Here is a 15,078-nt window from a genome sequence, read left to right as displayed (position 1 = left end):
GTAAAAGGAAAGGTGCATAAACACTGCCAAATTAAATGTAAAAATGTAATAAGAAAAGCCAAAAAGGAGTTTGAAGAACAGCTAGCCAAAAACTCAAAAGGTAATAACAACATGTTTTTTAAGTATATCAGAAGCAGGAAGCCTGCTAAACAACCAATGGGGCCCCTGGACAATCGAGATACAAAAGATACTTTTGTCTCGAGATACTTAAAGGTGATAAAGTCATCACAGAGAAACTAAATGAATTCTTTGCTTCAGTCTTCACGGCTGAAGATGTTAGGGAGATTCCCAAACCTGAGCCATCTTTTGTAGGTGACAAATCTGAGGAATTGTCACAGACTGAAGTGTCACTAGAGGAGGTTTTGGAATTAATTGAGAAACTGAACAGTAACAAGTTACCGGGACCAGATGGCATTCACCCAAGAGTTCTGAAAGAACTCAAATTTGAAATTGCGTAACTATTAACTATGGTTTGTAACCTGTCCTTTAAATCAGCTGCTGTACCCAGTGACTGGAAGATAGCTAACATAATGCCAATATTTAAGAAGGGCTCTAGAGCAGTGGTTCTCAAAGCCAGTCCGCCGCTTGTTCAGGGAAAGCCCCTGGTAGGCCAGACTGGTTTGTTTACTTGCCACGTCCACAGGTTCGGCAGATCGCGGCTCCCACTGGCCTCGGTTTGCCGTTCCAGGCCAATGGGGGCTGCGGGAAGGGTGGCCAGCCGCTTTGAGAACCACTGCTCCAGAGGTGATCCTGGCAATTACAGACCGGTAAGTCTAACGTCAGTACCAGGCAAATTAGTTGAAACAATAGTAAAGAATAACATTGTCAGACACATAGAAGAACATAAATTGTTGCCCAAAAGTCAACATGGTTTCTGTAAAGGGAGATCATGTCTTACTAATCTATTAGAGTTCTTTGAGGGGTCAACAAACATGTGGACCAGGGGGATCCAGTGGACATAGTGTACTTAGATTTCCAGAAAGCCTTTGACAAGGTCCCTCACCAAAGGCTCTTACGTAAATTAAGTTGTCATAGGATAAGAGGGAAGATCCTTTCATGGATTGATAACTGGTTAAAAGACAGGGAATAAAGGGTAGGAATAAATGGTAAATTTTCAGAATGGAGAGGGGTAACTAGTGGTGTTCCCCAAGGGTCAGTCCTAGGACCAATCCTATTCAACCTATTCATAAATGATCTGGAGAAAGGGGTAAATAGCAAGGTGGCAAAGTTTGCAGATGATACTAAACTGCTCAAGATAGTTAAGACCAAAGCAGACTGTGAAGGACCTCAAAAAGATTTACAAAACTAAGTGATTGGGCAACAAAATGGCAAATAATATTTAATGTGGATAAATGTAAAGTAATGCGCATTGGGAAAAAAAACCAACTATACATACAATATGATGGGGGCTAATTTATCTACAACTAATCAGGAGAAAGATCTTGGAGTCATCGTGGATAGTTCTCTGAAGACATCCACGCAATGTGCAGCAGCAGTCAAAAAAGCAAATGGGATGTTAGGAATCATTAAAAAAAGGGATAGAGAATAAGACAGAGAATATCTTATTGCCCTTATATAAATCCATGGTACGCCCACATCTTGAATACTGTGTACAGATGTGGTCCCTTCATCTCAAAAAAGATATACTGGCATTAGAAAAGGTTCAGAAAAGGGCAACTAAAATGATTAGGAGTTTGGAAGGGTCCCATAAGGGAGAGATTAAAGAGGCTAGGACTTTTCAGCTTGGAAAAGAAGAGACAAGGGGGAATATGACAGAGGTATATAAAATCATGAGTGGTGTGGAGAAAGTGAATAAAGAAAAGTTAATTTACTTGTTTCCATAATATAAGAACTAGGGACCACCCAATGAAATTAATGGGTAGCAGGTTTAAAACAAATAAAAGGAAGTTCTTCTTCACTCAGCACACAGCCAACCTGTGGAACTCCTTGCCTGAGGAGGTTGTGAAGGCTAGGACTATAACAGGGTTTAAAAGAGAACTGGATAAATTCATGGAGGTTAAGTCCATTAATGGCTATTAGTCAGGATGGGTAAGGAATGGTGTCCCTAGCCTCTGTTTGTCAAAGGGTGGAGATGGATGGCAGGAGAGAGACCACTAGATCATTACCTGTTAGGTTCACTCCCCTCTGGGGCACCTGGCATTGGCCACTGTCGGTAGACAAGATACCTGGCTGGATGGACCTTTGGTCTGACCCAGTATGGCCGTTCTTATGTTATCTCCCCTCCTCCAAGTCCAATATGATATAGCAAAAGAAAAGACACCTAAACCTTCAGCCCCAACTGGGCTCAGCAGGAAATCAGACTTCTTCCTCACAGAGAGGCTTCTTCAGCACCCTTGTTCAGGAGGCCCTAGACTACTTGCTTCCTTTTAAGTTCTCTCTCCAGTTTGAGCATGCGCTGCACGTCTGGAGGGGCAAGGCGACGTGGGCCCACTAGTGTCTTTTAATGCCTTCAGGCCTACAGGGGGTTTGTACACCTCAACACAGGAAGGTGTGTGTGTTCACAACCATGCTTTCTGGCTTGCTGTAAAGTAGATGGTAAATTGTTTGGGGGTAAGGATTGTGTCTTTCAGATTTTTGTACTGTGCCTAAAACAATTGGATCCTGATCCAGACTTCTAGGTATTAATGTAATCCAGACAAATACACAGATGCTTACAAAAATTATTCTAAATGACTTGGAAGCCTGAATCCCATTGAAAATTAACAGGGCCTAGACTTCTGAGTCACATAAGCACTTTCTAAAATTGTAGTTCTAGTATACAAGTTTGAACATGAAGTTTTAGTTTATAGTGTATCATTTGACCAAGGAAGTACCTCATTTTTAAAGGCATAAGACTGAGGAAACAGGGTTGAGGTTGAGTTTAACTCTACCTAGCCCTATTGGTGAGTGCTTAATTGCTTAACCTTAACATTGTATTAATGCTCAGTTTGTATATAGATTATAGATTTTGGTAATGCACCTTGTGATAAACAACATCATGGAAATAGCCGGTGTTTGTTTTGATTATCGCTGTAGCTAAAAACCATCCTTCAGTTATGAAGATCTAATGCCTCTTCAACCTATCAGAGTACACTAATGCAATGACAAATGCTGCTTTAATGGAAAACTAATTCAGATGATGAAACAATTAGAAAGCACGTGTGCATATATAAAATATGGTATTCATTTTCCTGTAGCTCATAAGGAAGTCTGAAATCTTTGAAAAGTCATTAAACTCCAGCTGTTGATATTCAACAGCCTAAATTCCCAAACCACTGGTTTCCAGACAAAGGTCTAGCTCCCAAGCTTTTAAATAACATATTTAGGTTATACAGTACCATTGAAAAGTGTTACCAACTTCTATTACTCCCTTTTTCTTAGGTTTTCTTTACTAGTCTGGTTATTTTGAATATCAGTTAATTATGGATGGGGCTGGTAGCTCGAGCACACAATTCTTTGAGGCAAGAACTTGAAATTTAGCAGGAAGATGGGAATTAATGCCTTTTACCAGCACCACAAACATCTGACCAAACTGGGCCAGGTTACAAACCGTTGGGAAAAATATCTGTTTGCACATACTCCATAGGGACTTTTTAGACTACAGCTAAATTCCCTGAAGACTCTATCCTCCCTGAACATGGTGTTGGGAACACTGGGGCATGGCCACTAGGTAACTCGAGGGGATGGAAGACCACAAGTGTCGATGAAGCCCCCTCGCACTAGGCCCCTGTGTCCTTGGCCCCCCCCCCTCCTGCCTGGAGGCACTCGCAGCAGCTCTGCGTGCTAGGCCCAAGTGTCCTTGGCCCCCCCGCCTGGAGGCACACACAGCAGTTATGCTGAGAATCTGCAACAGTATGTTGCAGAGTCAGACTGCCTGAAACTAAGCAAGGCCAAACAGGGGAGATATGGAAGAACAATGCTGAATAAAGCAGCTTTATGTATAGTTTAACAAATGATACAGAGAATCAGGGAACTAGCTGGGAACTGGATTGGCTGGCTATATGGATACTTGGAGCAGCTTGCTATTGGATAAGTATGCTGGGAAAAAGGATGTATAAAAGCCTGTGTAACTTCCTGCTCTGTTGTGCAGGATTTGAGATTTTATTCTCCCTGTACCTTTTTGAAGCTTCAAATAAACTTTTCTGCTTCTCCACCCCGTTGTGATTATTGGGTGTAGCACATCGGGTAACGAACCAACTCAAGCTGTTGTTCAGCCTCTCGGCACTGGGTGCCGGCAACAATGGCTTCTAGTGCTGATTAGACTGTGCATACACCATCCCCACAGAGAGACTGAGCATGCTACCTCCAGCCTAGGGCTACAGAGACTCAGAATAACTTTCCCTGTAATTGTTGTTCCCAGCTGCTCTGGGCCAGGCTCCCTGTTCTCAGTAGTGGTATGTCTCTCTTCTGTGCTGTCAATGGCTCTCCTGTTGGCATCCAGGCAGCATAGAGGAAGAAGGTGTCTGGTTCAAATGCAGAGGGGGACAAAAAGTGGATGGGGAGGAGTGAAAGGAGTAGGCTGGGGTAAGAAATCTGATGACACTGTAAGCCACAATAGGGAGGTTGGGACTGGACATGGATGAGGGAAATGTGGGGAAATGGGAGCCAGTTGGCTGCAGCAGGGACACTGAGATCAGACAAGGCCCTGGAGGGAAGACTGGGTCTGGCTGGAGATGGAGATGGACTAGGAACTAGTGAAGGAATGGGGACAGGAAAGAGATCTGACAAGGAGCTGAGGTGTTAGGGGGAGAAAACTGGGACTTGTGGGGAAAAGGGACTAGGACAAGAAGCCAAGAAGAGTGTGATGGGAGAATGAGACTGGATGAGGAGCCAGTAGAGGGAGACTAGGACTAGTGCCAGCAGTGTAGGGGAGGGGAGAAAGAGGTCAGACAAGGAGCCAGAGAGGGTGTTAGGGGGCTTATTCCTTCACCCACTCACTTCCCTGGTCCTTCTCGCATGAACAGAGAGCAACAATACCCGAAGTCCGAAGGTGCAAACAATTCGATGTTTATTGGGGTGAACTTCCAGCAAGCTTAAATACAAGTTCCTTTTTTCCTTATTTTCGAATCCCAACTTACTTCCTGTTTGCCCCTAATTTATATAGTAATATTCTTAGCTATACCTTAACCAATCATTCTACTAAAATTTAACTAACCAATCCTAACATGGATTAGCTAACCAATTATATCCCACCACCTTAATTAGTTTACACCCAGCAAAATTAATTATACAGCAGACAGAAGCAATCACAGAACCAGACAGAGATCATGCCAATAAACAATAGCAAAGTGGGAACTATAATGACAAAACAATACAGAAGTGAGGATTTCACAACTACATCTGTAAAGACATAAGAGTTTCCCAGCTGTGTCTATTGATAAGTGAGTTCTTACCAGACAGAAAACTATCAACCTCAATTTCCTTTTACAGCTTCTAGGCACTTCCCTTTCTCTGGAGGTGATAGGCACTATAAGGACAGGATTAAATTCCTAACAGCCCAATAGCACCTTATTTCAATGTGACTAGTTTGGAATGTGAGGATGTGACCATTCACTTCCCAGCTTATGGCTGCCTCTGTCGCTTAGCCAAAGGCCTTAGCCTAAGAACAGGGCCTCAGACTGTCACAGTAAGAGAAGGCCCTTACACTGGCAGACAGTGATTTTGATTCTTTCTTTTATACCTCTATAACTAGCCAAGTGATAGGAATACACCTAAATTCTTAGAGTATAGGCCTTTACAGACAGGCCTGAATATCTATATCCTAACACTCCACCCCTTTTTTTTCTTTTGGGATCCTCCTGCCCAGGTATCCCTGGAAAAGCATAGGACATATGGCGACACATTTCCTGATAGGGCCAGGCATCGAGGTGGAAGGTGTCAATGCTCCATCTGTCCCACTGCCCCTTGTGTAGTATAGTGCCCTGCACCTTCTCTCGTACGGGCATACCACACCTATTCCAATTAGTGTTCCAGACTTCCCAGTGTAGTGGGCCCGAGAAGGTTGGGTCCAGGTTGTCTAGTACACTTGGGGGGGCTTACTACATTACTTATAAGTTATAATTAGTGGCTGTTCTCTAGGGGGTTGTGCCCCCCTTGATCGTTTCCATATGCAATGTAACACACATATAGTTAACAATACACTAGCTGCTATGATACTCCACAGCAACACCGAGAGTCCTGACCACTGCAGTATGGTCCAACATCCTGGCCACCACCAAAAACACTGCTTCTCCTCCTTTGATAAGGTTAAAATTTTGTCAGCGCCATCCTGTAGTGTGTATTGTAAGTGTGTCCAACTGTTGTCGCTTGCAGCAAGTTGCTCTTGTAATCTTTGTGTACTTTTGTCCATATTGTGTGTCCATTGAATATCCACAGTGAAATTTGGTATTGTCCAAACCAATTCAACTACTTGGTACGGTATCGGGTAGTAGGTGCTGGTTCGATTGTTTACAACGATTGAGTCCACTGATCCATTGGTGCACCATAGTCCAGGTGGCAGAGTATAGAAGTTCATAATTTTGTCATACACTGGAAGGATTTTGCCTCCTAGTGTTATATTGCAGGATTGCATACATTCCCAACAGAATACACCATACCCCATATACATTACCCCTAAATGCCCCGCCTTTGCAATAGGCCATTGATCCTGCTCCTCCATAGTCATAGGAGAGGGGCACATCCATATTCCTCCTCTGGATATACAACTGCTTAATGTGATGACAGTCCAATTTACCCCATTCCATGCCCCCCACCTATTCCCTAGTGGCTCCCAACGTGCTCCCCCTTCCCTACTTACTCCCATAGGGTACAAGGGAACCACCTTATTTGCATTTCCTTCCCATGGTATCATAGTAACAATTACACAAGAACTGTCCCCACAGGTCGGGGATGTTATTTTCCAGGTAGATGGGTATGTTTTTGCAATTGTGGATAAATATGGGCTAGCTTCCCGATTCAATACTGAAGGCCATTGTTCTGACCAAGCATCTCTCATAATATCCATTAACATTATTAACTGAGCATTTTGAATACCTATGCACACTTCTCCCCATGTTAGTCTTCTGAAGCCATCTTCTACCCATGTCACCAGGTCCCCTGCCCAATGAGTTAACTGCAAGTTTACCTCTACTGCTGTCCTCCACCCTGTGGCAACTGCTGATAGTTGCTGTGCCATTAATTCATTAATTTGTTGTTGAAATTTCACATTTTGGCTTACTAATTGTTTGGTTACCCACTCGTCCCCCAGATTCCATGTACCCAGCATAGTGTTCCCAGCTGCCCACAATCCCCTTTTCCGACGACGATTCCAGGTGTGTCCCCTCACCCATGCATTGAATTGTTGTTTCAATCCTTTTATGTACATACTACAATTAGGATGGATTTGGTCCACCCACCATTCCTTGGGGCGTACCACCCATGTAATAGAGTGAAAGGACACGTTAAAAAGTGCTGGCTGCACCTGCTCCCACAATGGCTCCCAGACATTTGCTCGTCGGGGAATATTCTTGGCTCCAGGCTGTGGCCACTTTAAATTTGGATTCTTCCAACTTGGCATCCATATCACCTGTAGGGTTACATTCTGTAAAATGGTTAACTTATCGTACACCCAGCGTCCCAAAGGGGATTTTACGCCTAATGTAATATGTACATAACAATCACACCTTTGGGGATTATCTTCCATGGAAGTACCATTGTGGTTACATATGGTAACATCACACCCTAAATGTGGGGCCCTATTTTCCCAAGAGGGTTCATTTGCTCCAGGAGACCAGAGGGTTATATTCTTTGGACCCTCTGTAACAAACCACATAGCTGGGTAACTGTGTTTTTCACTATCGTTAATCATGGCAGCACCCAGGGAGTACCATGCAATATTTCCTGATAAATTTGATATTCTCCACCTGGTTGGGATTCCCCCATCTAATCCATAAACCATATACCGACACTGCCAAATTCCTGTTGGAGTATTAGTGGTACATCTTTCTATGGGGAGATTCTCATAGTCTTCATTAGCTTTATTACCACAGGTTGCATGTGTAGCCGTCCATGTGTTTCCTCCTTTTGACACTTCACATCGTGGGATCTGAATAGAATTTGTAAATGTGACAATTGTGATTAGCACTAGTAAGTGTTCCATCCAGGGCCAGGGAATTTTCATCCTTTTCTCCTTTTTGAATTAACCTGTAATACACACATAACACAATTTACACGTCCCCTTTCCCAATCCCCTGTTTGTACCTTTTTATTTGCGTGCAGTGAACCCACTCCCGTCCTCCATTCTCTGTACCCAGTAATAGCAGACTGGGCCCTAATTGGTCAAGGACAAGATAAGGGCCCTTCCATTTAGGAGCTGGGAATGGATGGTGTTGACCTGGAATCTTGTACATCACTAGATCTCCCACCATGGGTAGATTACGCTCCCCAGGCAGGTCATACCACGCTCTGACTCTTGCTGCTCCTTGCTCGTCTCGCCAGGCCACCGCCTGCTGTACCTGTTTTACATGGTCAATTAAAGTTAAAATCCATTCTTGTGTTAGGCCGTGTGTAGTGACTTCCCCAGGTACTGGGGTAAGTAGATTTTCCCACCGTTCCATAGGCCTTCCCATGAGAGCTTCATATGGAGAAAATCCTGTGCCCTTTGATTCTCGGGCCCTTATTCTCATTAAGACAAAGGGCAGTAACTGTGACCAGTTTTTTCCTCCGACTTCCACTCCCTTTCTTAGCTCACTTTTAATGGTGCGGTTCATGCGTTCCACCTGCCCCGCAGCCTGGGGGTGGTAAGCAATGTGGAACAACTGTGTGATTCCAGTGAGGGCTGATAGCTCCCCTAACAGATCTGATCGAAAAGCAGCTCCTTGGTCTGAGTCAATCACCTTTGGGACCCCCCAGCGAGTGAATACCTCATTTACCAGTATTGCAGCAGTTACCCGGGCTGTTTGATACTTTGTGGGGAAAGCTTCCACCCACCGGCTGAAAGCATCCACTACCACCAACATGAATCGGTTTTTCCTGTGATCTGGTGGTAGGGGTCCTGTGTAATCAATCTGTATCCTTTCCCATGGTCCCCTTGGGGCTTGTCTCATTAATTCTCCCCTTAGCACCTTGTGAGGTGGGCTGTGCCTGGCACAGTCCAAACAACTTTCCAGATGTGATTTTAAATCAGCTGCCATTCCTGGCCACCAGCACAACCTTTTTAAAGTTCCCAGTGCCTCCTCAAACCCGGGGTGTCCCCCTGCCAAGCTCCCATGCACCCAGCTTAAGAAAGCCGTCCGACTTCCCTGAGGGCACAACATGACCGGTCCCTCAGTTGTTAAGACACACCAAATCCCTTCCATTAGTTCCACCTTTGGCACATGCCTGTCCCCAAGTTTCATGATGCCTTCCAGTCCTGGGTCAGATTCCTGCAACTCTCGAATTCGCCCTCCCCGATCTGTATCCACCCCGCTTCTTGTTAACACTGCTACAGGCACACTCTCTTCTGGCTCCCAGGGCCATGGGGGTGCCTCTGTTGCAGCCCACTTGGCCTCTACATCGGCCAGATTATTCCCTTTGCTTAGGGGTCCTGTTTTCTTGTGTGCCTTTACCTTCACCACATTGATCCATGTAAAACAGTGACTCAGCTCCTCCACTCGCTTCCACCAGGTAGCATGCTTGATTGTGGAGCCGTCTGTCGCCCTGAAATGATTATCTGCCCACCATCTCAGCATTAATGTGGCACCACGAAATACATAATCTGAATCTACCACCACCCAACATTCTGCCTCAAATTTGGGATCCACTTCATTTAAAGCTGTTAGCAAGGCTGCCAGTTCTGCCTCCTGAGCTGACTTTGCTTCTAGTGAGAAACCAATGGTGTTGACTGTCTCATTGCCTCTGATTCCCACAACAGCTAAGCCTGCAGTTTTCCGTCCCCCTTGATAGCTACAACTTCCATCCAAAAACCATACCAGTGTCCCCTCCTTTACCTGATTGGGATTAGCTGCCCGAAACACCTGATGTTGGGTTTTACCTGGGCTGGCTTCACATTGGTGTGGGGTGCCAGCCAGATGTAATCCAGCTACCGAGACTATGGGTTCCTTTAACACCTCTGCTTTAATGTTTTCTGCCTGTAGAGCCAGCAACCATTTAGCAATACGCTGCCCACTCACTTGTCCCTGTAAAATAGTGTGCATGTTTAACAGCCGCAGGGGGTCATGATGAGATCGGATTATTACTTTCTGCATTCCCGTAAGGTATTTAAATTTCCCTACCCCCCAGTAGGAGCACAACAGCACCTTTTCACACCATCCATACTTCAATTCCACAGCACTCAAAAGTCGAGAGGCAAAGGCCACAGGTCGGTCCTTTGCTCCATACTCCTGTGTTAATGCACAACCAATGGTAGTGTCCGATACCAAAGGGTACAGATAAAAGAATTTCTCCCCATCTGGGGAGGCCAGCACTGGAGCACTGGCCAGGTTTTCCTTTAGCACTCTCACTGCCTCAGTACACTCTTCTGACCATTCCCAAGTTGAGGCTCGGGTTAGGTCAAATAGAGGCTGGGCTATTTCTGCATAATTGGCCACAAAATCCCTGCAAAATCCAGTTAGACCCAGAAAACTTTGCAAGCTTTTAACATCCGTAGGCAGTGGCAGGGACTGGATCAGTTGCATCCGTCCCTTATCGATTTCCCTTCCCATCTGAGACACTTCCACTCCTAAGTAGGTCACTCTTGTCTGTCCCATCTGAGCCTTTTTCCCATTGACCTTCAATCCTGCTCTTGCCAAAGCTTGCAAGACCTGCTCAGTTAGTTCCCTGTCTTCTTCCTCTGTCCCTGACATTAGCAACAGGTCGTCTACATATTGTATGCACCTTGCTGAATCCACCCCCTCCAGAGCCTGTCTCATGTATCTGTGAAAAATTGCAGGGGAGTCCCTATATCCCTGGGGTAGGACTGTCCAGCAGAATTGTCTGCCCTCCCATGTGAATGCAGTTTTATACTGACACGAGGTAGCTAGTGGCAGGGACCAAAATCCATTAGCTATGTCCAAAACAGTGAAAATTCGGAATTGGGGTCCAATACGGGCCAACATTTCAGGATACGCTGCCACCACTGAGGCTGGCGAATTGGCCAGAGCATTTAGTGCCCTGTAATCCACAGTGAGGCGCCAGGTACCATTTGGCTTCCTCACGGGCCACACAGCAGCATTACAAGGGGATGCAACTGCCCGAATCAGTCCCCTCTGTTCCAATTCCTCAATAGTTGCCCCCACCTCTGCCAATGCCTCCCGAGGAATAGGGTACTGTTTCTGTGGGGGAGGGTCCCCTCCCTCCATCAGTACCTCCATGCTGCCCCTACCACAATCCAGGTTATCCTTAGCCCACACAGGGATGTGTTCCCACCCAGCCGGGGGTGGTGGGAGGGCATGTGCCGCTTTAATGGTCATAGTGGCTATCCCCATGGGAATGGTATAGCCCTGACCATCCTGTGTTTGCCCCAGTAAACACACCCAATTGGCTAAATCCAGTACAAGTCCCAGTTTGTGTAAATCTCCTGCCCCCAACAGATTAAGCATATCATTACAACCCCACATAATCTCCCCTTCCCCCCAGATTCCTTTGATTTGTCCCCTCCTCAGGGTTAACTGTGTCTCCCCTCCTGTTGCCCCTACAATTGTCACAGTCCCTTCTGAGGGTCTCCCCTGCCCCCATGTGGTTAAACTGATGGCTGCTCCAGTGTCTATCAAAAAATCCCTCATGGGACTCCCTTCGATTGCCCCCTGGAGCGTGGGGCGACCAGATGCATCCCGTCCTAAACTGAGAACATGGACAGGACGCCTCCCAGGGCACCCCTAAGTTGCAGTACCCACCTCTGTCCCTCCCACTGGTTCATGGGGGGACCGGGGGTCCTGGCACCGAACACATTCCTGTCTCCATGCAAAATTGTATGTCTGGCATTTCAGGCAGTCCCAGTCCCTTGGCCTCCGGGACCACTTTCCCCCTGATCTGGTAAGATCGTGGGTAGTCAGTTTAGCCTGCAGTCTCTGGATCTCTTGCTCTATAGCTGCCCGCTCATCCCTGACTACCCTCCCAAAGCCACGAACTCTCCCTCTACCTCCTCCTCTCCAGGCTGACCCACTCCTTTCCACCTTGTATTGATCCCCCGCAGTAATAGCATGGACTGGCTCTTCCCCCTGATGCATCTGCCTCCACACATCTGCCTGTTCCAGAAACTGGGGTAGCTGATTGGGAGCAAGTTCAGGGTGCTGCAACCTTAAATGCCCCACGAACTGCGGATTGCTCAGCTCCAACCATTTCTCCAGCAATTCCACACCCCTGCCCTGCTCCACACCCCCACCAGGTCCCGGTGCCCCTGTCTGGGGCATCACCCATGGACCGTCCAGGGGATCCACCCAGCACCGTGCCCAGGCCTGTATGCGATTAAGTGTATCCCGCCCTGTTTCCCCAGGGACTCGCTTCATCTTATTCATCCCCGCAGTACGAGAGTACACCCCAAACAAGTGTTTTGCCACCTGTCCGGGAATTAGAAATGGATGTGCCACTCCTGCCACATCGATTCCCAAGGTACCTCGTCCCAAAAGACTACGCCATAAGATCACCTGGTCCTCACGAGTTAGACCCTCCATCTCTCTGCCCACCTCCACTAGCCACAGCACAAACTGATCCCAATCATTCCGGGGTACCTTTCCCAAGCGGCCCAGTACTGCCTCCCGGTCCTTCAGGGACAAGGGGCGGATTTCTGCCTGTTCTACTACTTGTGGGGCATGGTCCCTCCAACCCGCAACTGGGGCCACTATTCCTGCCTCCTGCAGTTCCTCCCGGGTAGCCTCTCTCGCAGGGGCTGTAACTGTGGATCGCCGGCTTACAACATCCACTGGCAGTGGTGGGTACAGTGTTTTTTCAGGGTAGGGTGGTGGAGGTGTCTCCTTCAGTTCCATTAGTGGGGCAGATGGTTTGAGGTCCCCAAATCCATTGCCCCCATGTTTACAATAATACAATTCCTCCTCTAAGTCTCCTACTCTCCCCAGCAGTTCGTCCCTCTCTCTCCGGATTGCCTCACAAGACTCCTCTGTCCGTGCAGCATCCCGTGCCTTCAAATCCGCTACCTCTACTGCTAACACAGATTTTTCTGTTAAAATCCGTTGCTGATCCACAATCTCCTCCAAATCCTTAATGTGTTGGAGGAGATCAGCTTCCCTTTTTACCCAGTATGCCATCCCAGCACACAAACCTTGTAATACCATTCCCTTTTTCCTACACTCCTTTCCCTTGGGGTCTCCCAAAACCTCTCCCATCTCCTTCTCAATCTCATCCCAGGTGAACCCCTGCACCTGGTATGGGCCCTGATTCTTCCTTATCCATTTGTTCAAAAAATCCGTTACCCCAGCTTGCCAGAACCCGCAACTACCATCACGAGAGTTCGCCATACCCCCTCCAAGCAGCTGCGCGGACTGTTGGGGAGGGGGACTTACAGGCTGCCACTCACCTATCCAATGCGATGTATCCGAGTCACGGCACCAAGATGTTAGGGGGCTTATTCCTTCACCCACTCACTTCCCTGGTCCTTCTCGCATGAACAGAGAGCAACAATACCCGAAGTCCGAAGGTGCAAACAATTCGATGTTTATTGGGGTGAACTTCCAGCAAGCTTAAATACAAGTTCCTTTTTTCCTTATTTTCGAATCCCAACTTACTTCCTGTTTGCCCCTAATTTATATAGTAATATTCTTAGCTATACCTTAACCAATCATTCTACTAAAATTTAACTAACCAATCCTAACATGGATTAGCTAACCAATTATATCCCACCACCTTAATTAGTTTACACCCAGCAAAATTAATTATACAGCAGACAGAAGCAATCACAGAACCAGACAGAGATCATGCCAATAAACAATAGCAAAGTGGGAACTATAATGACAAAACAATACAGAAGTGAGGATTTCACAACTACATCTGTAAAGACATAAGAGTTTCCCAGCTGTGTCTATTGATAAGTGAGTTCTTACCAGACAGAAAACTATCAACCTCAATTTCCTTTTACAGCTTCTAGGCACTTCCCTTTCTCTGGAGGTGATAGGCACTATAAGGACAGGATTAAATTCCTAACAGCCCAATAGCACCTTATTTCAATGTGACTAGTTTGGAATGTGAGGATGTGACCATTCACTTCCCAGCTTATGGCTGCCTCTGTCGCTTAGCCAAAGGCCTTAGCCTAAGAACAGGGCCTCAGACTGTCACAGTAAGAGAAGGCCCTTACACTGGCAGACAGTGATTTTGATTCTTTCTTTTATACCTCTATAACTAGCCAAGTGATAGGAATACACCTAAATTCTTAGAGTATAGGCCTTTACAGACAGGCCTGAATATCTATATCCTAACAGAGGGTGACTGGGACTGGCTGGGAAAGGAGACTAGGATGGGGTACAGAGAGAGGGAGAGACTGGGAGTCAGTGGGGAGATTGAGACATGGACAGGAATCCTGGAGGTGTGAGATGGGGACAGCAAGGAGAATGTGACTGGGACAATGAGCCAGGACCAGGGAAGAGTCAGGACTGGGACAGGGGAAGGGCTCAAAAGCTTGAGGAAAGGGGCAGAAGAATCTATGCTCCTGGAGCACGCTCCCCTCCAGAGCCTGAAATGGATTCCCAAGATTTGAGTTTCAGCATTTTTCTGCTGTCAGCAAATATCTGTGACACACACTGGCAAAGTGTGTGTCCCATCCCCCTCTCATGCTGGTCCACACAGATGACAATATACTCCTGCTATCAGGTATTCTATTAGCTTAAGTGGCAGAAATCTGTGCAGTGACTAATGGTTCCAGCCCTGCTGAATAACCATGTGGCTGTCAATAGGATGCCACATGATAGAATATGTTTCATCAGAAACAATGAGGAGTCCTTGTGTCACCTTAAAGACTAACACATTTATTTGGGCATAAGCTTTTGTGGGCTAGAACCCACTTCATCAGATGCATGGAGTGAAAAATACAGTAGGCAGGTATATATATTATAGCATATGAAAAAATGGGAGTTGCCTTACCAAGTCGGAGGTCAGTGCTAACAAGGCCAATTCAAT

General features: G+C 46.4%; 1 protein-coding gene across 1 annotated transcript; it reads right to left on the bottom strand.

Moving 5' to 3' along the window:
• Positions 1–4,986: 4,986 nt before the first annotated feature.
• LOC140905174 (protein NYNRIN-like) lies at positions 4,987–13,217 on the bottom strand. The gene is made up of 3 exons (XM_078852478.1): positions 12,684–13,217; positions 8,239–10,106; positions 4,987–8,083 (listed from the first exon to the last, which is right to left on the bottom strand). Exons 1-3 carry the CDS (start codon positions 13,215–13,217, stop codon positions 7,984–7,986), a joined length of 2,502 nt encoding a protein of 833 aa, XP_078708604.1. The 3' UTR covers positions 4,987–7,983.
• Between the last annotated feature and the right edge of the window lie 1,861 nt (positions 13,218–15,078).

The sequence above is a fragment of the Lepidochelys kempii genome, chromosome 1 (genome assembly GCF_965140285.1).
Source record: "Lepidochelys kempii isolate rLepKem1 chromosome 1, rLepKem1.hap1, whole genome shotgun sequence".
NCBI classification, from domain to species: Eukaryota; Metazoa; Chordata; order Testudines; family Cheloniidae; genus Lepidochelys; species Lepidochelys kempii.
The sequence above is the reverse complement of the archived record's forward strand: the minus strand, read 5'-3'. Positions and strand labels throughout refer to the sequence as shown.

Excerpts from the sequence above, each read along its gene's own strand:
- LOC140905174 (XM_078852478.1), bottom strand. The coding sequence starts at position 13,217 with ATGGCATACTGGGTAAAAAGGGAAGCTGATCTCCTCCAACACATTAAG. Across the intron at positions 10,107-12,683 it reads TACTGGGCCGCTTGGGAAAG|GCAGAAAACATTAAAGCAGA; the intron begins GTACCCCGGAAT and ends CTGGCTCTACAG. Across the intron at positions 8,084-8,238 it reads CACTGCACGCAAATAAAAAG|ATCCCACGATGTGAAGTGTC; the intron begins GTACAAACAGGG and ends AATTCTATTCAG.